The sequence below is a fragment of the Geospiza fortis genome, unplaced genomic scaffold (assembly GCF_000277835.1).
Source record: "Geospiza fortis unplaced genomic scaffold, GeoFor_1.0 scaffold98, whole genome shotgun sequence".
NCBI classification, from domain to species: Eukaryota; Metazoa; Chordata; class Aves; order Passeriformes; family Thraupidae; genus Geospiza; species Geospiza fortis.
This window is the reverse complement of record NW_005054306.1, coordinates 3,313,992-3,338,497: the sequence shown is the minus strand read 5'-3', so window position 1 is coordinate 3,338,497 and position 24,506 is coordinate 3,313,992. Positions and strand designations below refer to the sequence as shown.

Here is a 24,506-nt window from a genome sequence, read left to right as displayed (position 1 = left end):
TGAAAAAATACCATGCTTCGAATTTTGTCTTAAGCAGCTTTAAGCATACAGAAGCACTAGCACAAGTCATTCTGAAAAAGCAAGCTCTAAATATCTCCTAGGCAGCTGGGGAAATAGGACACCAAAGATCACATACTATTTTAAGTGTAAAAAAAGTATAAAATTTTATTTGACAAGTTAACAAATAATAACATTTCATTAGCCCGTTAAAACACTTTATTACAAGGAAGTGTAGTTGAGATACAGCTACACTACATGGAAGTTAATTCTAAGGTGAACAAACTGACCTACTAGAGAGTAGGCAGTTTAGAATGTACAAGTCTACTGTATCCAGTTTATTTTTAAGAGGTATTTTGTACAACTAAAAATTTACTAGATGTCAGACAACTTCAAAAACTTCTAACATAACAAACTTCAGAACTATTCTTCTCAGATGACATCATCTTTTTTCAGAGATAGCTGAAGTTTCCTCACAGCTTTTAGCAGCTGAAGAGAACTTCTGCTCTTCTGCCCAGGACAAGGTTTAGACATATTTTCCTTTACAGTGACTGCAATCTCCTTTGCTTCCTTTTGTTCACCACACTTTAGTTTGACATGAGTTGCCCCTTGCTTCAATTTCTGAGTTTTTCTCTTTAATTTCTGCACCTAGGGAAAAAATACTAATTAGCATGTTACATACTCCAAAGACCCACAGCTATAGAGGTGACTGGACTTCTACTGAACTCCAAACTAGAGATGACTAAGAGACATCAAAAAAAAGAGAGAAAAGTTTAAACTTAGTAAAGTTGTCTCACCGTAACAGAAAGCTGACCTTGCCCATAAAGAAGCCACCAGAGAAAACTGACCTCATCCACACCCAATTGGTTGTTGAATCCCATTGCAACCTAACATAAAAATGCTTGCTTGAGACAGCTCTATAATAATCTATACATAGATAATCTATACATTATTAAGAGAATATCATCTCTTAATAATCTAAATCTGTATTTACAACAGTTTCTTTTCATTTCAGATTGTACTATCCTAATAAAAAAACCAAACAAGCAATAAACCTCTAAAATGTGTACTGTTAATTATCAGTTATTGGATCTAAGCAGTTTATTTTGAAGCCTCCTTAACAAAAGTGGAAAACAGAATAAATAGGGTTAATTGCTAAAGAATGTTTTTTAAAATGTCAAATAATGAGTCTTGACTTGCACTTGGCATGAAAAGGTCACTTCCCAAAGATAAAATTAGGCTGGAAGCATTCCAAATGCCAATTTAGGCTTTAAGTCCATTTCTAAAAATAATTAACTTTAATTGCATTCTAGAACATATTATTAACTGTGAAACAGAGATTAGCATGGCACTTTTAGTATGGCAGGTTCTAGAAAAAGAAATATGCCTTAGAAATATTAAGATTGGTCTGTACAAAATACAAATGGAAATGTCTGTGTGCAAAAGCACTAGGAAAAAAAACCCCACAGGCCAAGGAATTAGAGGAATGGTCTGTATTGATAACCAGGGCATGATGGACAGTAATCATACAGACACTACTATTTACAGCAGGACCCTAAGGGGTGTGCTCTGACCAGGCTGTGCCAGAGCACAGAGGACTTGCCAGAAGATCTGCACACTGGTAAGAGCCAAAGATGACAACAAGATTGCACCACATTGTATGTGCTACTCTTCATCATCCCGAAACAAAGGCAAACTGTGGCCATAAAGATATGCAAAAGAAAGAAACCAAGGTGCAATTGTTACCCGGTGTCTTAGGTTCCTGAAGACAGCAAGATTTTGAGGCAAGGAGTAACACCATAATTGTTGGGTCTTCAATATAAGAGTTTAATCAAAAAAACAGCTGGCATTGCCAAGAGAGGCAGTGAGGACTCAGCAGTCAATGCCCATTGTCCATACTGCTAACATGCAAGTCTGACACATCTGCTATGACATAAAGCACCTCTATGCTTGCAATTACATGGACAATAAAAAGTTTAAGTGAGTAAAATCCATCAAAAATGAATATGAATAAAACTGGTCAGATTTAAGTTAACTATATCCTCCTCTTATCATAAGGTTTCATGCTGAGTTTTGTTTTGTTCCTGTATAAGCAAAGTTCTCAGGCGAGTATTTATCTTGAAACATGAGATTAAAAAAACACAAATAATCAGACAGAAGTATGGATTGAATGTTGAATCATATGCCCAAACCAAATTGCTACAAAACAGTTAGGTTGTTCAACTACAGAAGAGGGATTTTATATGGGCACGTATGAAAAGTTGCTATCTATGGCTCTAAACTAAATACTGACAGAGTGAGGGCAGTTTAAAGGTTAAACAAAACTGAAAAACTTGCCCAGCTATGATTTTGGAGAACCTCTGGTCAACAGACTAGTTAACAAGAAAGCTTCAATGTTTCAGTAATATAAAAGACATTTAATCCAGTCTGTACAGGAATTACAGCTTCTATTTTCTCATTCCCCTGAGGGACAGGATATAAAGAAATGAAATTTCAACAGTTTGTCTTAACACAGTGAGCTGAAGCGACAGACAGTGCAACCCAGCTCGGTACTGCAGAACTGCCACAGGGCAGGAAGCTTTCCCACCAGCATACCTTCCTAACTGCCAATTGTAAGCACTTTTTCTTGATCCAATGAAGAAATTGGAGGTTCAAAAATATGAGCCAGCAGTCTGATTATAATCACCCATACTGGAACATCTTGGCTTAAAACATTCCAGTGACATTCTAGCTGATGGCAACAGGAGGCAGAGCTGTGGCAGCCTTTCAACAAAAATGTTAGTAGCTGGAGAGTTTACATTTCATTCTTACAGTAGCCTGATGCTTTTTCAGCTTGGATATTTGTTTTCCTTTCATCTCCATTTGTTTTACGAGGCAATCCAGCTCCTGTTCCAGGTCTTCACGAGCCTGGGAGTCTTGAGTCTCCTGTATCTGCTTCAGAAGTTCTTGATGCTCACTATTAAAGACAAGAATGGCAATCTAATGATACAGTGTCTAGGATTTCTTCCTGCAGGAGTTCCTAGCCATTTTGTGCAGAGTATAGAAATTTAGCATTATTTCCACTCTCACACAATACACATTAATCTGGAATATATTAACATGAGAAAGGGAAAAGGTTTCCTGTGAGTCTGATTTTCTCATTCCAAATTTTCAGCTGATGTCCATCTTACTTCTCCTTCTTCCCACAGGCATAGCAACTACATGTGTAATAGTGTGCAAAATGAGATTTTTGAAAGCGAACAGCAGCTATGCAGTACAACATTTTCACTTCCTGACAATTTAGTGCAGACTTTGAAAGCTTAGTGTAATACATGAAAGTATTTTTTAAACTAGTACACTCAAGTTACAATTTTTCTGACAAATTATTCAAATTAAAATATTATACTCAGAAAGATTTCCAGCACAGTGGGCTGCTTAATTAAAATAATCAGATTAAGTAAAAGAAATTGTGTAGATCTTGATACCCAGATACCTGAACAGGTTGAAGCCAGAGACCCCATCTCTTAGATAAATAATCCCTTTACAAAGGTCAGAGCTTCTATTCCGACTTCTGAGTAACTGCTTCTCCTTGACAGTTTAATTGAAGCAACTGGTTGCTGCTATTAAAAAAAAAAGCCTGTCCTTAGCTGCTATGAGTAAGCTAGACATTGCTTTTTGAACATTAGATTGCTTGCCAATTTAAATTTTACCACATCAAGGATTTCAAATCAGCGTCAACATCCTAACTGGTTTAATCAGCACATCTTCCTCCACTGTTCAAACCACAGTTCATCATGTTGACATGTCTGCTATGACCAGCTACAGAGCTTTGGCCCACAGTCCCACAAGCCTGCATTAATGGGAAGGTGCCTAAGAACACAACAGGCTGTAATCCACATTTACTTGCATGGCTAGAAAGATATATACACTCCCATCTGAAGTGTTAGCTTCTTCCACACCCTGCCCATTTTCTGGCAGGAGACCATTCCTCTTTCACAACCCCCTTACAGGACCAGCAAGTTCTCCTGCTCTCAACAAGCCAAGGGTACGAGCACCAGACTGACTCAGCACAAGGACCCGGCAGGTACACGGGGAAGGAAAGAACACGCAGTGAGTACAAAGGAACAGGAGAGATGTTGTGACAGGACTGCTCAAGCCAGAGCTGTATTAACCCATTCCACCACCCAAAATGACTGCATCCTGCAAGCCTACTATCAGCACCACCTTTGCAGCCTTATCCAGCAGAAAAATTTTGGTTTACTCTGTATATCCCAGAATATGTTTAAAATGTCTAAGAAGCACAGGTCAGAAAGGCTTTTCATTTGCTGCTTTTCTAAATACAGGATATGGAAGCAGAAAAACAAGACCAGTGAAACACCAAGATAGAAAGAATTTTTTGAATGAGAAAAATCCTACTAGTCAAGCCTGCTCAGGTCATTCTGTCAACAAGCAGTCCTAGAGCTAAAACAGGCTAGGCTCAATTACAGCACCCTGTTGCTTCTCAGGGCTCCCGCTGAAGTCACGTTTACTCACAACACCAGCCATGGGTACTCACAAGCTCATTTGGCCCAGCTTGTCTTGAAAGGCCAACAGAAGGTCTGAAAAGCTCCTGGTGGCAGTGGGTGATGTGGAACAAGAGGATACAGATTTTGAAAGTGCACTGTGCCCTGAAATCCCAGCTGCGGCTCCTCCTTGTCCTCGCAGTGAGATACACGGATTGCGATGCTTCATAATGTGCAGCACGCTTTGTACGTTTGCACTGACAGAATGGCTGGAGCTGACAGACTTAAAGAAGGATGATCAGTGGCTTACAGAAGTAATTAACAACTACTCAGCCTTACTCAAGCCAAAGATGTCACTTTAGTGACAGCAGTGGTTTTCACCTACCTTCCCAGCCACAAAAGGTAGTTCACCAGCCTTTACATGTAATGGTGAAAGCTGCATTTTTTTCATTGTAGGATTTCTCTGCCATAAGAAAATATAAGACAAAAAATTCTAATCTGCTGACTCAAGAGTACAATCTTAAACTATTTTTTAGGGAAGTAAAATTCAAGTAAATACACAGTGAAATGCATCACCTCAGTTTTCTTCTGGTTTAAAAAAATAAATTTCCTCCTGTATGTTGTTTAACAATTAGACTAACATTAAAGTAATTGAACCTTGTTTACTTATGTTTTCAAAACCACAGTTGCAAAATTTTGACTGGTCTGTAACATGTGTTGCAAAATAAATTCTCTTGATTTCAGTAATCCCCCCAAAACACACGACCTTAAGATGCTGATCTAAAACTGCTTTGGAAACTAATTTTGCCAGATAAACTAAAAGGAAGCTAAGACAGGACATGGGGGATGGCAGCAAGACTTTAACAGAAGTAATTGTCAAGCTGATAAGGAAAGGATTTCAAGTGATGTCCTACTATACAGGCTAGAATTAAGGAGGAGGTTTTTCACAGAAAGAGTGGTCAAATACTGGAATCATCTTCCCAAGGAGGTGGTGGAGTCACCATCCCTTGATGTGTTTAAAAAAAGACTGGATCTGGCACTTGGTGCCATGATCTAGTTGAGGTGTTAGAAGATGGGTTGGACTTGATGATCTTAAAGGTCTCTTCCAACCTAGAAATTCTGTGATTCTGTGATTCTGTGATACCTCAGTACCATTTTAACTAATGAAGGAAAGAAAAAAAAGAGGGGAAAAAAGAGTTATTTAGCACTGTTTGTCACTTTGGAAGTGGAGTAAAGTGCAGCAGATAAATCAATTGCCTCTTACATCACCATTTTTCACAAATTCCTGTCTCTGTGCAAGTCAGATGCTATCAGCAACAGCATGCTAATAAAAATTTCCACGTTACCTTCCTAGGTTTTTTGTTCTTCCCATTTTCCTTTTCAGGTTCATGTTGAGATGTTACTGAAGACATCAAAATTCTGTTTATATCAAATCCTGTTTGAAGCTGTGGCAATAAGCAAAAAAAAAAGCAGCCATTTAATGTAATATTAGAAGTATGAAATACCAAGGTTTAACTAATTCTCTCATTCATGCATGGATAAGAACCAATTAAGGGCACTATTAACTGTCCTGCTTGGAAGGCATAAGCTACGCTTAAAACCTGAACAGATTACTAGGAACACAGGGTATCAGGCAGATCTTGCAGCTCTGTCTTAGTATTCCTCATTTTCATATTCAGCTGCAGCAGCAGCTGTATTTTTCCACTGTGACAACCAGCAAATGAGATAAGCCAATCCTGCCACATGGTGAGGATGTGATCATAAAATCCAAATTATATGAACATTTGGCTCCTACAATCTGGGGACAAGAGAACTAAGCCTGTCTGTGTTACATTGAGGTCAAACCTGCTGGACAATTCTCATACTGCTCAGTGGTTCAAAGTTGCTATCAAGGCCCATGATAAACAGGATGATAATCATCCCCAATTAAACACAGGACAAGGACTTTGTTTTGGCATGTGTTACAGCTGCAGCTAAACAATGCTGTAGGTCCACCACTAAAGTGAAAATATTCTGGCTTTCTGTCATAAAGAGGAAGTGAGGAAGTGAACCCTGTGCTTCCCAGCCCAGATCCAACAGACCTAAACCCATCCTGCAGGGTAGGAAGAGGGTACTAACATGACTTTAGGACTCAGTTTATGGCATCTAAGTAGTTTCTTGACCAAATGTTTAGACTATCTGCTCTGGGAGAGTCATTATTATCACGTTTCTCAGAAGATAAAATCTCTGTACCAGGCCTTTTGCTTGCAGCAGCATGCAGTCTAAGCAAGAAATCAAAAAACCTACAAGTTTTCAACTGCATCATTCTGCTGGATTCTGGAGGTGGTCAGACATCTGGGCTACAAATTTGCATGTTATTTAAAGCTTCCTGGGTTGATGAAAACCCATCATCCTTGGATGAGGTATAAGAGCTGACAGCAGTGATGAATTAAATTAAGGCATCAGCTTTGCTTACATTATTCCAATATTACTCTTCAGCACTGCAGCCCCCACCTCACCCCAAGAGAATTCCCTCACAATTGGTCTCTCTTTCAAGCCGCCTGCTGCTTATGTACAAAGTGAGGAATATGACTACCTTGCCCCTTTAACAAAAGGTGTCATAATTTTGCTCTCTTTGGCAAATACTCCTCTCTCAGATGGATGCTGGCCCAACAAACTGATTATGGCTTCATAGAATAATGAATTATACAAGATCTCATTTGATGAACAACATATCACTGATTAAGGTTTTTCCAAGTACAGCTCTATGTATTAGATTCCTACAGATCTTAACAAAGGGAGGAAAACAAACATAACAACCAACCTCACTTGGTGTATATGGTTTCATATGTGACCACTTTCAAGTTACTGAAAATTAAGTTAACCTGATTCAGTTAGAGATTTCCTAGAAATTAATTTTCTACCTGGGTCACTTAGAGCAGTGTTGAGGCTGATTAACTGTATCACTAATACAAAGCCAAGTAGAATCTTTCTTCATTGAGATATACAACACACCTGGCAAGCTTTCTAATATGTAGCTTATAGCTGATCTAGGTAGTATTTCAGGAGTTCTGCCTGGATAATAAACACAAGGAGTTAAAATGTAATAAAACAAGAAGGGCATTTTGAACAGAGGGAATAGATTTCTTCAGTACTAAAAAAGAAGATAAAATAAAATCTTTTCAGTCTACCTGAGCAGTTTTATCTTGTATTAGCTTATGCTGATGCTCTTCTTTACACAACTTTTCTTCTAAGTGTTTGATCTTGTCCTGAATTTGAAGGCAAAAATGATTAGTCCCACTTCAATTTGAATGTTGAATCAGAAGTCTGGAGGAGCTCACAACTGTTATGTGGGGATAAAACCCGACTATGGGAATTTTTAAAGCCCAGACTGAAAAAAGACTCATGCACACAAAGCCGAGGTGGCATTCAGTCAGGTATACTTTAACAGAGGCAACTTTTGCAAAACTTAGTACTATTAATAGTATGCCAAAAAATGATAACAAATAACTTTCAGACTGTCATTCCATGCATGCTTACTTCAGCAATTCTCTGAGCAGCAGTAAGTTTAAGACACTCTTTTTCTAGCATTTCAAGCTTTTCAAGTTTTGCATGCAGTTCCAAACAGTTCTGATCTTCCTCTTTCTGAAGCTGAGCCTGGAAAAAAAAAGCAAGAATGAAGTTGGCGACTGATTGAAATTGTTTCAGACAGCAAAAAAAAACCCACCAAACCACCCCACACTAGAATAAAGGTGTTTAATTAGTTTAAATTCCATATTTTTTGAATTGCAAAGTGATGAAAAATACCAAGCAGACAAAGACGACTTAAGCTTCCAGCAGCTTTTTTGTCTACCAAGTGTGCAAGTATTAGCATGGCTTTGCTCATTAGGAGTTCCACCCAGGGAGCTTTTCACACACTTCATTGAATGGTTGTCATCAGCCATACACTAAATTGCTTCTGTTTGCTAGCAGCCTGAGCAGAGCTGAGGAAAAACAATGACCACAAAAAACTTCAGGTCCTGCACATTTCGATACTTTTGAACTATGTCACTACTTTGTTATTATGCTGAAGGGCTTCACCTGTTGTTCTAAAATCATCTTCTTTTCCAGTTCTGCACTGGAAACCATCTTTCTCATGTAATCCAGCTGTTTCTCCAGCAGGGAGCAGCGGGATTGTACTGCATTTGAATCTACAGAGAGAAACAAGACATTCAGTACAGCAAAGGGAGCTACACATTTAGCCAGACTGTAATATCATTGAGGAATTCTCTGTCTTCAAAACAGGCAAGAACAGTTTTGTTAGTCTGAACAAGTAATGAGGTTAAAATGTATTTTATATGTAAGACATGAGAATCAAAATGTTTTTTCAAAGGTAGTCTCTAATTTGAATTCCAGAGGCATGAGCACTGCAGTTACTTTGATTTGTATCAGCAGATACCTAACCAGAATCTGAGAGAGGACAATCTTCTCTTCTCCTATCTTTTCTCAAGTTAGCAGTGTTATGTAAGCTGCTGCTTGCTTATTGGAGGAGTTAAACATACCACCTGAAACATGCTAAGTATTTAAAATTGCTTCATGGCTTATGCAATACTCAGTTGATATATGTAAAAAATATCACAACTTTATCCACAATTATCAAGCTCCCGTCCCTCCTCAGCTCTGAAGCAAAAAATGAAAGGGGGCTGCACTAATTAGCAGTTTTTCAAAACAAAACACTCCCTGGATTATACAGTCTTAGTGTTGCTGTGGCTACACCTTATCACTCCAAAGAAATACCTTTCCTCTGTTGCATCAGCTCTCGATGTGCTGCATCCTTCTCATAGGATTTGTGCTCTAAGACCTTCTTGTACTGAGCAGCTGCTCTGGAGAGGCTGCACAGTTTATCTTCAGCCTGTGACTTCTCCAGCTCTAGGCAGCGGATCTTTTCTTGCAGGGCTCTCAGGGCTGCCACTACAGCTAGCAAACAACACAACAGCTACACCTTAAGTAACAGTTCCTATTTTGATGATGATTATCATTATTAGAAAACACTTCACATTACAATATACTACCTAAATTTTCTTCCTAGTATCACTCCCAAAATTAATGATATTCCCCAGCTGTACGCTAACATATGCAGAACACATATGGGAGAAAATGGATGCGTTTCCTGCATAACTGAGGTATGAAGCTCTGGCCCTATAAGCAAAACTATTTTCACTCCAAATGACAGCAAGCACAAAGAAATAATGGCAAATAGAATATAATAAACCCTAGGCCTTCTCTTTAAATAGAAGCAGAGAACAGAGGTATCCAAGTGAGGTCATAAGTATTGGTGTAAGGCAACTGGTCTGGACAGATTAAAAAGAGAAAACATGCTCACAACAGGGGGAGAAATTAGATAAAAAGGACAATTTAGCAAAGGATACATTGCTAAATACTTCATTGTTTCAAAAGGTAATGTTTCAACATCTAGTATCTTGTTTTTGAAGATTCTTTAAACCATGGAAACAAGTCTGGAAGATTTTACTTTCAGCCTCAAATCAGTATGTGTCAAATTATACCAAAAATAAAAGCTGCAATTTCAGCTATAAGAAAAAGTCTGCTAGCTCTCCATAAAGCATACACACCTGTGGAAGCTTAAGACATGTCCTGCAACAAGTCAAGCTTATTTTCTGACATTTTATAATTGACAGTTTCTCTATTCCAAACTCTCTCATCAAAAGAATACCATCAAATATTGCTACCTCCGTAACAACTTTCATCATATTATCACAAATCTATTAAAAACAAACAAACAAACAAAAACCAAACAAAAACACAAAACAGCAAAAACCAAGCAAAGATCAAACAAAAACTCAAACCAAAAAGCAAATACCAGAAAGCAGAAGGATGAAGTAGGACCACCTTTTCTATCTTTCTATTGTCATACCAAACATTTCCTTAACCACTTAGCTACATAGCACTAAACTGATCATTGTAATCCAAAAAAAGCCCAAACTCTGTATGAAGTAAGATTACTACAGAAATCAGAGATTTTTCAGGTGAAGAACAATGATCACATGCACACTCATGGGTTATGTCTGTGCAAGGTAGCAAAGTTGTCCATGATAGTAAGTCCAAGTATGGGTATCCTTAATATTCCCCTGGCTCTCCAGATATGTTAAGCCACTGAGCCATTTGCCTTGTGAGCCCCAGAGAAGCTGGAGCTCAATTGCAGGTGAAAACCCAGCAGTCACCCATTAAGGCACATGACAACTGTATGTCATAGGGACTAACTTTTATGCTGCTAACTCTCCTGGGAGTCTGAATTGTTCAAAAGTTCTCCCAAGGAAATATACCATGCAAAACAAAAAACAAAAATAAAGAAAAACACAAAAAACCAACCAACCAACCAAACAAAAAAAACCAAAAAAACCCCAAACAAACAAAAAAACCCACAAAAATAAACAAAAAAAACCCAAAACCAAAACAATACCAAAAAAAAAAACCCAAAAAAACCAATCAAAAAAACCCACCCTTAGAAGTGATTTTAAGCTGTAAGGAGTCAAATAGCACCATGCAAAGCCAATTTCAGGTCACTGTACCATACTAATGATCTTTTTTTTACTGTATTTGAAGCCATGAACTACTTCTACTGAGTTGGAAGCATTCTCCTTTGCTTTCAGAGGAAGTCTGACAATTTTAAGTTAAACAAATTTCAAAGCCAAAGTTTACAAGGATGTTAGAAGATTTGCAGAGGTTTCCATTCTAGATGTATGACTTCAGGGAGACTACTCCCTCAGGACACATATACATCCTGTCTTAATGTCAGACTGATAACTGCAGCAAGTCATTGAACTCAGTCAAATAGGATGGCGAGTTTGCTCAAGAGATTTCACATGGAACAATTAAAAAGACTGTTTTAAGGACATATTTTGGCTATACCTTGGTTATTTGGGAGAGAAGGCCTGTTAGCAGTAGCAGCTGCCAACTTCTTTGATTCCATATAAACAAAAGCTGCAGGAAGCCTCCAATCTGGTGGCTGAAGAAAGCTTCCTATGAAACTGTTCTTTGATTCAGAATCCATAGCCTGTAGAAAGAGAGACATTTAATGACATTATTTCTTTAAAAGACTCTTTTTCAGAAGTATGTCACTGGGCTGTTCCTGGCTCTGTCTATATCAAACCAGATCATGTACACCAAAATAATAATAATAGTAGTAATAACAACAACAACATCAACAATAATTATACCCACACCCCACCAGAAGAATCCTGTCTTTTAATGCAATTCCAAAACAATGTCTTTCATAACACTAAAAAACAGCTTTCTTTGACCGACCAAAATTTTCCAAGATTTTTCTAGGTGCTTTCTAATAACTTATGCTGATTTTTGTCCTTTAAAAACCCAAGTATCAAGAGCATTTTCTACTAATTATTTTACATACTTCTATGTTTTGACTCTAAGTGCTCCCTGCAGAGCAAACATTCCAGGTTTTACAGCCTATTTCCATTTGCAGCCTCCTTAGTGCTCCTCTTCCCCTCTTTTTGGATGTAAAATCAAATTACATATGGTAAATATTGTACCATTATTCCATAACAAAGACACAGTTCTCCACATTTAGTGTTGAGATAACAGGAGGATATTTAATATGCAATATCCCCAGTATTATCTCCATTATCAGGTGCATGTATTAAGTCGTGTTTCTTCACTTCCTTTTTGTTCCACCCTTTCACATTCTTTGTTTTATGAGAAGCACATTTGAATACAGTTCACACCCTGTCAAATAGAAATTTTTCTTGATACTCAAGACATGGGACAGTGAAATGTGCAGAAAGTGCCTCAGGCTAATACAACCTCTAGGAAGTTAAAGCAAGTTTGAAATTATCCTACAGTGACCTATCAAAGTAGTGCCAAGCATTTCACTTGATACAGTGTAAGAAGCAAAGAGTCTACACAGCTTCAGCTAATAGAAAAGCAGCTTATTTGAAGGTTCAGTGATATAACAATTATGATTGTTGGATCACTTATGTTTAAAATACAAGGCATGCAACTGGAACAGTCTTCCTGCTTAGGTAAGGCTATTTACAGATGTTAGTCGCCAAGAAAATCACCCAAAGGAGGTATCTAGTAACATGAGGAAGAAAGAGACCAAGACTAGGGCCTGCTGATGAAGCACACCCCAGGAGAAGCCATTCATACTGGGTGGCAAACAAGGGAAAAAGTTTCCAATAACAAAAAAAGTTTCTAGGAGCACTTGCAGCTCTTACAGCTAAGATTAAAAATAATCTCCCAGCCACATTGCCTCTTCAAGGTATGCACTAAACTGAAGGGTGAGCAGAAATTTTTCTTTCTTCCTCCAAATTGTCATCACAGAGATGTCAACATGAGCACCTCTTCACCAGGGCTTGCTTGACTTAGGGCCTCCCAGCCATCACCACTTTTGTGTGCTAACACCCCTGAGATCACACTATTCAGAGCAGCCCCCTAGTCCCCCCAGTTCTTTTCCAAAGACTTCTCCATGGGGCCTTGCTGCCATCCTACTCACAAGCTGCCATCCTACATCCACAAGCTCTTGGCACTGGGTAGGCAGCAGCAGACAGCCAGGTACCCCACCATCACTTGGAAGAGGTTCCATCTAGTGACCCCACCACATTTTTGGCTACAAAAGCTGTTAGGGGCCTCCTCACCTCTGTCCTTAAGGACTGGGAAAGACCATCATGGGATACCTGGCCAGTTCTATCAACCATGTCCAGCAGCACAAGGGGCAATGGCAGTGAAAGGCACAAAGCAGGGAGCAGCAGACACCTCAAAACATGGATGAGAAAGTCCTGTGGCCACAAAGGTGGTCAGGGCCAGGGCAAGAGAGGAGATGGCCCTGGCATGGCACAGTGCATCAGCATGGAGTTTCAGAAAATAAGAGATCAGCAAGACTTAAAAAGTTTCCTGCTGCTATTCAACCCCTTCACATTGGTGATGAAAAAGACTAGCAAAAAAAAGTCCATAAAAATGAGCATACACACAAGCAAGAAGTTTCCTACCACCACTGTAAATAAAAGGCAACTTTGGAAACAGCAGAGGAAGAAGGTGGTTTTAGCTTACACCATCCAACCTTCTGGCAGTCAGCATAAGTGGAGACTCGCTTTTCCAACATCCTCCAGTGGAACATGGCTCCCCTGCATGCCTGCACAGCTACACATCCATTACTTTCCTTAATACTTTCTCATAAACAAGTTCTGCTGTTTCCAAGGAGATGGGTCTGTGAACACTTGTAAGGAGGGCAGTGATCCGAAGCAAATAATGAAAAAAGGAGGGAATAAAGAAGCAGAATATTTGAGAGGTTTTGGATAAGCTAATACAAAAGTGGGGGGGCATGGGGGAAACCTATTTGGCAGAAAGGGAAATAAAACTCCTTTAGTTCTGCAAGTGAAACTAAAGGGAAGTGAAACAGAAGAGGCCAGCTCACCTGCCTGGTGGTGGTGGTGATTCAGCTAATCCGGTGTGGGCTTCAGCATAAAAAGTCCACAAGTTTAATGTGAAAACAAACACCCTCCAGCTGGAGGGGGGAGCTCCCCAAGCTGCTCCTAAGAGCACAGGCTCAGCAAAGGGTGTGAAAGAAAACACCAGAGGACCGAGACACCTGTGTTTGCAGAAACTCTGCTGCAGACACAGTTAGGGACGCCTTGCTTTACCACAGCTTCCTCAGATACTGAGGCTGTGTGCAGCAGCTGAGGGCATGGTTGCTATAGTGCTCTGAGGCTGTGTCAGCATAATTACTGTGCTAGAGTGCTCTGGTGTAGACAAGTGCTAATATCTCAGCAGGTAAATAGAGTTTATAGCAACCAAACTGCACAGGAGGAACGTCTACAACACTGCCAGACCTCAGGCAAGGAGATGCATGCCAGGAAAAGGACCAGGTCACTCTACACCAGCAAGGCATCACTAAACATCCTGGACACTTCCAGCCCACTGCAACAAGAAACATATCAGGAAATAATTAAGTAGTTTCACGTATGCTTCAACGTCAACTGTCCCACCACAACTTTTTCCCCCCCAAGTATTTAAGCTTCTATAAAACCATCACAACCAGGTTCGCTTTTTAAAAAGTCTTATACAGCAAGCTTAAACAACTCTCTTATTCCACGGTGCTGCTGCCATGGACACCTGGTACACAGCCCTAGAGAGGTGCCTTAAAGCAGATATGGCTTCCCAAACAGCAGTGTTTGTACTAATGTAACTCCACAAGGCTTAGGGGGATTTAGCACTTGAACAACACTCATTAAAGCAGCCAGAATATCGTTGTTTAGACAAGCCCTTGGTTGAAGAAAGCAGTGCACTCCTTTGAGTTTGGGCAAGAGCCAAGACAGAAGTATGCATATTAAACAGAGGCTGACAAAATACCCCAGTTACATGCAGAGGGGAGGGGAAGAAGGAAGAAATGCCTCACTCCCACCCCAGCAGCCTACACTGCTGTGGTGAGCAGGGCAAAGCACTTGTGTTGTGCAGGTCGTATCTGGAGTCAACCCTGGCCTTTTGGGCTTTTTAACGGGAAATGGCACAGCCTGTGTTGGTGGATGCTCAGACACCCAATGTTATTTTACCCAGAAAAATACAAAGTAACTGGTTCCAACACCGGCTGCATCAAGCATGGGGTAATTGTGTTGCCCCATGAGCTTACCATGGGTCCCTTCCAACTTGGAATATTCTGTGATTAACTATCAGCCTGGGCAAGCCAGCTATGTTTTTCTCCAGGTCTGTGCTAGGAGGCTCACGGAGCTCTGTGCCACACAGTTGCAACCCTGTGCATGGTGCATGATGCCAGGCACAGCACATTAGCTCTGTGACAGCACTGCTTTAATGCAAATACTCTGCCCACCTCTTCCCTTGCTGCAGCTGGAGTGCTCGGGCCTGGGGTTGTGAGCATGAGAAGGGCTGGTCCCTCCAGTAGGACCACTTTTGCCTCTTGGCTCAGCATCACACGCAGGCTGAGTGAGCTTGCACAAAGTACACTGGGGAGCAATCCCACCATCAGGTCCATCCCTGTACATGTGACATTCATGCCTCAGAAAAGAGCAAGCAAACTGGAGTTTGGTACCTTAAGACAAACAGAGAACTTCCCATTTCATCAGAGTAATCCAAGTACTAATACCATTTACCTTTATACCATTTCTATTTGCTTTTGCTGAATATGGCCTGCAGTAAATGCCAGAGTACAGACTGGGTTGCTGTAAAAATCAATTGACTGCTGTTTGGCCCAAGCAAGTATACTGACAGTAAGGAATTACTGAACACAACTGAAATCCCAAGTGTTATAGAAAGACCACTTATGGCTTCTTCATCACCCTCCTCCCCTCCTCTGTGTGTTTCCCCTCCAATGCAACACTGCATTACAAAGTTTCAAAAAAATATCTCCTCAAGTGAAAAGTCCAGAAACTTTTTGCCACACACACAATTACGTCTCATGTTGTAAAGCAGTCTACGGAAAAGCTTTTTCCACATGTAGACAACAGCAGACTCAGGGAATAATGCTGGCTTAACAGTCTCCCAAAAGACACACTAAATGAATAATGTGATAATGTAAGGGATACTTCCACTAAGTTCTCTGATGTTTGCTATCTCACAGGGACACTGGTTCATTCAAATTGCTGTGAGGGCAACCTTTTAGAACCAAAGAAAAAGATGCTGTCAGAACACCTTCAAAGTGGAAAAACAAAAAGCAGATCAAACCATTTTTCAGAAAGAAATACAAATCTATCTTCTGCCCTGACCTAACAGGCATGCACGATTTATAGTGGCTTTTTTGATAAGTGAAAGCAAAATCTTAGATGAACCAAAGACTGATTGTTTATCTGACATAAGAGAAATTCTAAAGAACTGCCCCAACACAGGCAATACCGAGAAGTTCCCAAAATTCTGGCTGCTGCACTGTCTACTTGAGCCAAGTCTTGCTGGCTAATGATTATGTGAGAAGCCATTTTTGTGACACAATCCAAACTGGTGCATTTTTTCCCCTTTCACTTTCCTTTGAGAACTGGGAGAAAAGCTTGGTCAGCTGTACTAGCTATGCTGTAACACTCAGCCTTATTCCCAGCAGACAAAGAACAGCCCTTCCACAGAGGGAAAAAAAGAAATAAATAATGTTGTGGGCAAACTGCATTGTTGTTTTGGGAACACCCAGTCTCTAGCATCCTGACACAACCACTTTAATCAGCCTGAAACACATGGCAATGCTCAGGACATATCTAAGCAGCTGATACTCCCATGTCTCTTCTAATATAAGTGAGTTAGACATGAAATGGTGGCAGCTGCAAAACTAATAAGAAGTGAAACCTCACCAAATCAATAAAGCATCTCAACTTTTTTTTTTAAGTTTTGTCAAGTTCCACTTTAAGTAAGTTCAGAACAAAGGGTAAAAATTTATTAGAGAAATTAAGGAACCTGGGAGTGTTTTGAAAAACTGACACAGCCAAATAAATCCAAGGGAGGCAGTTTGCTGTACAAACTGCAAGATACACACTGGCAGTCTTAGAACTGGATACATAAAGGTTAAATTTCCAGTCTCTTCTTTTGATACTACTGTAGCAAAGCCCATCCATTCCTGAATACCAAATGCTAGGCAGAACTTTCATACAATCACTGTTTTGCATTCTTGGAAGAAAAGGAAAAGAAATGGCAGTCTCTCTTTTCTCATGACACCCTATGTATTGTCAAGTAGGATAAAACCTGGCATTTTAACAAAAAAACCCCAAACCACAAACAATCCAACAAATGCCCAAAACTCCTAAGACTTTCCACTGTGTCAGCATTTCACTTCTAAGCATTCACACTAATATTTCTCTAGTTCCTGTTTGCTACAGAGAAAAGAGAGAACAAAACAAACAAAAAAAACCAAAACAAAACAAAAAAAAAAAAAACAAAAAAAAAAAAGGAGGAAGAAAGAAAGTGGAATGAGTTACATGAGTACTTTGTGAGCAAAGCAAAGAAACAACCTAGTGGAGAAAAAAACCTGTGATTTTTTAACAATTTTTTGGGGAATAGATTCTAACCTGGCAGTGTATCAAGCATGCAAACTTGGGTCAAAATATTATTAGAGTTTTGCTGTTTTCTTCAATGAGTACAGCAGACCAAATTCCTCATCCAACTGGGCCTTCATCCAAAAGCACATGATACACTCATAATCAACCCTTGGTGGGGAAATCAAGTTGGTGTAAATTGCTTTAACATCTATGTGCAGATGATAACTGAACTTTAGAGGAGGAAGACTGCAAATTCCTACCTAGAAATAATTGTTATCTTAGCATGAAAACATTTACCCTGTAATAAAGTGCCATCAAAATAATTACATTTATGTATCTTTAATCAGTCCAAAGTAATTAAACATAATCTTTTTGTAATAAGCATCAAATAAAACCCAAATACCATAAATGATCACTAATGCACTTCCTCACTTCACCCACAGTTCTGTTCCTCTTCTTTCATTTACCTTCTGTTACATTTGGGGTTTGTCCCTCATCTCCTCTCTCTTTATTGTATTTACATGATCCTATAGCTTTGTTCCTTGCCCTTTGCCATTTGGTATTCCTTTTATCTTACTCCCTCTTTTAGCACAAAAAAGCTAGGATTTTTTCAAAGTAAAAATATCCATTCCCACCCCAAGATTAACAATCAAGTTTATTCCTTTTATACTTAAAATCCAGAGATGCTGCTTGCCCTTATACTGACTGATGTGGAAATTTTAGGTGTTCTCCTCATACTCTACATGAAGAATGCAAAAAGCTAATTTTTCTGTCCTCTGTTATTTCCCACTGATTCCATCACACAGTCTTCCACATGTAGTTTCTTTAGTTTGGTGTGTCCTGATAGATTGGAAGGCAGGAAGAAATTACTGGCTTTGGCTATATACCCTTGGAAAAAAAAAGGAAGGTTTGCTGTTGTGTAAAGGGAAGGTTTTCAAGGGTAACTGACTCCAGTATAAAAGACTGTATCTGCACACAGGCAGAATAATTAGATATTAGAAAGGCAAATGCAAAAAGGAAAAGGCACATTAGGGTAGGGCAGGGCAAATAAAAGGGTGGGTTGAAATGACAATCATAGTGAAGAAATGTAAGAAGGTAGGGGATGATTATTGCAGGTGTTGACTCATTCACAGTAAACACTCTTACTGCATGATAATTTTAACCTTTTATGTCTCAAATATTTAATGGTACCACTGAAATATGGTTTTGAACGTTGCAACTTGCCCTCTAGGCAGACGAAACACACAGATTGTGTCCCCACTGCTGCCTTGGAATTTCTTTTTAAAGTAAACTTCTGTTTTTACCAATACTTTCTCAGGGAAAGTGTTAGTCTCTTCATCCACTATCCTTTAACCTAGCCTGAAGATGGAGTAGGAAATAGATTTTAGACAGATAACCACAAAAGCTTGACATGGATGAGCAGAGAAACACAAAGAGGGTAATTATTCGTAGGATTTGTCTCTTTTTACCAACTACCCCGCCTACATTTCTTTCATATATTCCTGTGCTGTCGATAGCTAGGCACCTGGCAAGGAACAAAAACTCCATTCTGCATTTGTACATCAGGCAGCCTAAGAAACAGAATGAGGAAAAAAAAAAGTTAGCAAGGAAAAGGAAAAGATAAGTTTCACTCCAGGCAGGAAATGATTCCCAAAATCATGTTTTGTCTGAAATAGTTGCCTTTTAATATCCAGAAAAAGAAAGCAACTCCTCGAGTAACTCTTCGATCTTTTTTTGAAGACCTATTTTGTTGAAGAATGGTTTTTAAAAATATCACCTCTTTACATGACCCAGAATAATCATAGCAATTCTAACATTCATGTTGCACATCCTGAACAGGCACAATATTCTAGGTAATAAAGCCAAGTTGTTTGTATATCATATGGTATAATGAGTATTCAAAAATGTAGGAATGGTTTTATCACTGCTTCTGCCCTGAGTTGCCTGGGGAAACTTAAAACTGTCAAAGGCATTACTTGTTTCAAATAATCTGTATATTTAAATTTGCATGGCTTTGGAGATACAGAAAAACCAAATCTGAGTAAGATGCTACAAAATCCTGTGCAATGTCTCAGGCAGAAAACTAACTTCAATTGATTATAAAGTTTTTAATAGGCATTTCTTCCCGATTAACTATATGCAGTTTCTGAATGCAAGGAAATTTAGTGGATCTCTAGGTTCTTGACTTCAATTCTTGTCATTCTGTGTAACCTTAATAAATCAGAGGGTTGGGACTAATAAGGGACTGATGTTTCAGGATACACGAGCCTTTCAGCCTCAGGGCTGAATGTGGTAATGACAGGCTTACATTCCCTGCATGAAAAAGAAATGCAGGTATAGATCCAAAGCAAGCAGCACACTCAGTAAGGAGCTAACAAGAGCTTTGTTTCAGGGTGAGGAAACTCTATGAACACAGATGTGGGTGAAGTCCCACCCTAGTGCTTGGCACCTTTATCTTCTTTGGACTCAGAATTTGGAGTCCTCTTCTGGCAGTGAGTGCCAAAACCTGTTCTTTAAAACAATGAATAAAGAGTCCCTGTAGCTTTTCTGGTCTGTGACTTCAGTTCATGTGGCTGCTGGTCACAGCATTTTTCTTTGTGTTACTGCTGGAAAACACCAAGGTCGGTGTTAACAGCCTGCCAAAGGCGCTTAAAGGGCCTTCTGGGCTGTCAGCAGATAAAATTCCCAATGAGCAATGTTCCTTTTCTTTTAAAGTGCAGCTGGAGGAAACAGTGTCCACCTTCTCTGTGCTGCTACCCAGTGGTGAGAGCATTGGCCAGGAAGTGGGAGTTCCTGGGGAGCATTCATGCCTCATCCCTGACCACCATGCTAGACTGGGAGGAGGAAGAGCAGGAAGGAAACAGGGAGTCACCACCTTTTCGTTTGAAGTTATGACCCTGCTCCAAAAAGCATGTGAAGCTTGAACAAGGACAAGGCAGCTGAGGCCAAAGAGTAAAACCAGGAGGTGTCTTTCTCATCTAGTTCAATCATCAAAACAGGGTCCTGGGGTTAATTTATGCATTTCTGCAGTAAATAGTTCCTGGATAAAAAAGCAGCACTGGCCTGGGAAAAGTTATCAGAAACCAGGAATAAGTGCCTACAGATCGCTGTGTCTCCTTCCTTCTGCTTCACACTAGTGCCACTTATTTGCCATCCTTTCCAGTAGGGCACAAATTCACCAAGTGAGGTGATGAATGCTTCCCTTCCATTTTGCAATCCTTCTGAGCACGTGGGACACTCTCCTGGTAGTTAGGAGGTGTTGATGTAAATGCCTTTGAGCTACAAGGCAATTCTTCAATCCCTGGGTTACAGTACTGAAGGTGAGCACTCTACCAAATTCTGCCAGGCTCTGAAGCCATCTGTGCCTACACCAGAAGACCCTGACTTGTTGGGCTTGGAGAGGTTCCACTCAGCAGGACCTCTCAGAGCTGCTCCACCTACTTCCTAGACCACAAATGGGAACAAAGAGGAGACAGCTTGCAAGGTGCTCAGTTTGGGCCAGTTCCAAACACTTCTATCCAGAAACAGATTAACAAGAGTTCAGGTGGCTGCTCAGAGGAGTTTTTCAGAACTGCACTCTTAGTTTACCCATACTGTTTTCCAGGTCCTCAGTGTTTCAGGTGACATTTATACAGTTAATATAGTCAGAGAGACAGCAACATCTAGCAGGACCTTAAGTGGCTGTGGAGTTTAAGTAGTTCTGACCTAGTTCTAGTTCATAGCCCAGCTCTGCTCAAAGCAACCCACTCCTCAGCATAAACTATTCCACAGATTTTCTGCATGGAAGATTTGGTCTCCTAAGAAGAAGCTGGTGTCTAATTTACCCATCTCTGCTGTATTTGTGACCTCTAAGGAGGCAGGGTGGCAGAGTGTGGTGTAAATGTACACCTGCAACACATAATACAGCAGAATACATTAGATGTACAAACACATGCTCAGAAGCAAAAAAAGGCCACATCTCCTCCCAAACAGAATGGTTTGGACTTGACACCAAACTTGAGCCTGGGTTCAAAGGCAGTAGAGGAGTAGCCTCTGGCTTTTTGGTGTCTCTTTGCAAAACAGGAGTCACACAATTTTGTTTTCTCAGAGGAAGAAAAATGCATTTTAATCTGGAGTGCCATTTATTGTGGCAACATGCCAAAACACAGGTCTAAAAAGGGAGGGTGAACTTTTTGAAGAGTCATCTCATCCTAGGTATTTAGCAGTTGGAATGAAGCAAGCCTTAAGAAAACCAGGTGTAAAGGAAAACAGTTGAAGGAATTTAATTTAAAAAGCAGTTCCTTCTAGACTGCACAAGTTTTACTGTGTTATTATTAGTTTTCCAGTTTTTGACTAAATGGATTCTTGAGTGAAGCACTCTTTCTCTCATACAGAAACTGGAATAAACTTTTAAAAGTAAATATAATATATTTTAGATCTTATATCTTAGAAAGAACACAAATACAATTACTAGATATTGTATATTCAAAAATAATTCTGCTGTTGGATGTCATCTGTACATGCCTATAGAAGTCCTTATCTAGTTAAAAAAAAAAAGGAAGTTGATAAATCATGAAGGAAGGAAATACTGAGGTTTAAAACAGCCACAATTTATTTTTTCTTCAGCTTATCATTTTGAAAACTCAACTGCTGTAATTCTGGATGAGTTGCCAGATTGTTTCCTTCATAATTCTGCCTCTCTCTTATCCATTCTGTAGGGATCAAAAAAAAGCATATTAACTGCAGTCCGTGAACACGCAAATCAAACAAACACATTCCCCTAACTTTGGGCTCTGATTAATTCCACTGGTAGCCTTTGACCTTGATTTCCACAATGTCTTACAGTGCATAAAGAAGCCTGACCTGGTATCAGAAAACTGCAGAGATTTGGGTTGGAAAAAAAATAAAGCCATCCTCATGGCTATTCCCTAAGTACTACATTAAAATCTATAAAACAAAGGGCTGAAATCTGAAGTTTAGGCCTTGGAGCCAGTTCCACAATCTGTTTCCTGTAGCCAGAGTTCATTTGGAGCCAGTGGAAAAAACAGCTTCTAAAAGATAAAAGGCAGTGCTGTGACTTTCAATCAATCTTGGCATTCAGTGTGTGAATATAGCTGCACCAAAGTCTAAAACACCAAAGCTCCAGCTCTGATTCTGGTTCACTCTTCTGATCTTGGATGTATGTTGTCATTGTCAGAGACACCCAACAACTCATAATGGGAAAAACAAGATGTAGCCAACTTCTGGAGATCAAAATCTAGATAGAAATAACGCAAACAGATGGGGCATGCCCATTCACAGGAAAATGGGAGACCATAACGAGTGACAACAGAATGGGATGGGAAGCTGAACTGGTAGCTAATGTAAAAAACAGAAGAAACAAACAAAAAAGCCCTCCAACAACATAAAAGGCACTAGGAGAACTATTTTCTTTGAACCCATCAGTTATGGTGGGTGGAGGCTTGGAGTGCTTAGAGAAGTCAAGACTCATGTTTATTACAGGTAGTGCTGATTTCAGCAGACACATTGTTCACCAGGGTGCCAAAGGCCTGGAGGAAGCAGCTGTGTGAAGCAGCCCAGGCCTGTCCACCCTCCTGAACAATGGCAATGCAGCCTCCTTGCAGAAGGGATTTTATGGGCAAAACCAGACTGGCCTTCCTTCAAAGGTACAGGCAAATGCAAGTTCTAAAGAAACTGTTCCAGAAAACAAAGGGATGGCAGATGAAGAAATCAGATTCTTTTCAAAGAAGAGGGCTGACGATGGATGGTGTTGGTGAGCCAGCCCAGGCTCTGTTCCTGGACCCAGAAGTGGTTTCTGTGTCTTTCTGTGGCATAAGAGTATCTCGTTCTGCACTGACCTTCAGTTTTGACATCTGAATTTTAGAGTGGGAAATGTGTATGTGAGAAGCAAAAAATAATTATGCAAGACCCTATGTAGGCTCAATGTCCTGTTTCTAATTTACTCCCAAGTATTCTTTTGCCTTTCTGTGTACTCAAAATTTTAGTTTCATGATTGCTTCAATGTGACAGCTGCAAACAGTTCTGCCCTTGTTTTCTTCTCCTCTTCTCTGCCAAGAGGTGAACTCCAGCCTCTTCAGTGGCAGATTACACTTAATCGCAGAACGGCTGAGTTTGGCAGGGACCTCTGGAGCCCATCTGGTCCAACCCCCCCTCTCAAGCAGGACCTAGAGACAGCTACCCGGGCTGCCCCGTGTCCGGGCAGCTTGTGAATATCCCCAAGGATAGCAAGCCCACAACTTCCCTGGGCAACCTCACAGTAACAAATGTGCGTCCTGATGTTCAGAGGGAAGCTCCTGTGTTTCACTTTGAGCCCCTTGCCTCTGATACTGTCACTGGGCACCACCGAGACCATCCTGGCTCCATCCTCAGCGCACCTTCCCTCTGGGCACATATAAATGTCCGGATATAGGCGCGGGTAAGATTCCCCCCGAGCCTTCTCTTCTCCCGGTTCATCAGCCCCTGCACAACCGGGATTTTAAACAATCCCCTGGGATTAATTTGGATAAAAACACCGCGGAACTGTTGCTCAATGTGAATATTCCGGGGATTTCCCCGCCCTCCTCCCGTCCCTGCTTTATCCCAAGTGATCACGGGACTGTGTTTGCTTAGCACCGACAGATCTTCCGTTCCCGCTGGCACGCTTACTTAGGATACATCCCAGGACTGCTTCACCCCCGGGTGCCGCCAGCCATGGGCGCTCCATAACCCGCTCGACAGATGGGAAAATCCCTCCAAACCCCCATCAAACAGGCTGACGGGAATATCGGACGGGAATACCGTGCGGGCATCCCGACGAGCGCTCCCCCTTCCCCGGCAGGATCCCGGCCGTGCGCCGCGCTGCCTGCCGGGACACGTAGTCTTCCCGCGCGAGGGCCACAGGACCGCCCTTTGGCCGGACTACATATCCCAGCAGCCCTTCCCGGAACTGCCTCTCCCCGCAGCGATTGGGCCCCCTGGGTGGGAGCGCTGAAAGACGATTGGCTGAGCGGCGGTCTGTCTCGCGGGCTGCCCGTGCTGGGCGGGGCTGTTTCCCCCCAACCCCGCGTGAGGGGACTGCCGGGGGTCGGTGGTG

The 24,506-nt window shown here is 40.7% G+C and overlaps 1 protein-coding gene across 1 annotated transcript; it reads right to left on the bottom strand.

The window, feature by feature from the left end:
* Positions 1-207: 207 nt before the first annotated feature.
* On the bottom strand, positions 208-24,226 carry CEP57L1 (centrosomal protein 57 like 1). The gene is made up of 11 exons (XM_014312083.2): positions 24,080-24,226; positions 11,364-11,508; positions 9,234-9,413; positions 8,538-8,647; positions 7,998-8,114; positions 7,649-7,726; positions 5,825-5,923; positions 4,864-4,941; positions 4,532-4,761; positions 2,809-2,953; positions 208-645 (listed from the first exon to the last, which is right to left on the bottom strand). Exons 2-11 carry the CDS (start codon positions 11,503-11,505, stop codon positions 430-432), a joined length of 1,395 nt encoding a protein of 464 aa, XP_014167558.1. The 5' UTR covers positions 11,506-11,508; positions 24,080-24,226; the 3' UTR covers positions 208-429.
* Between the last annotated feature and the right edge of the window lie 280 nt (positions 24,227-24,506).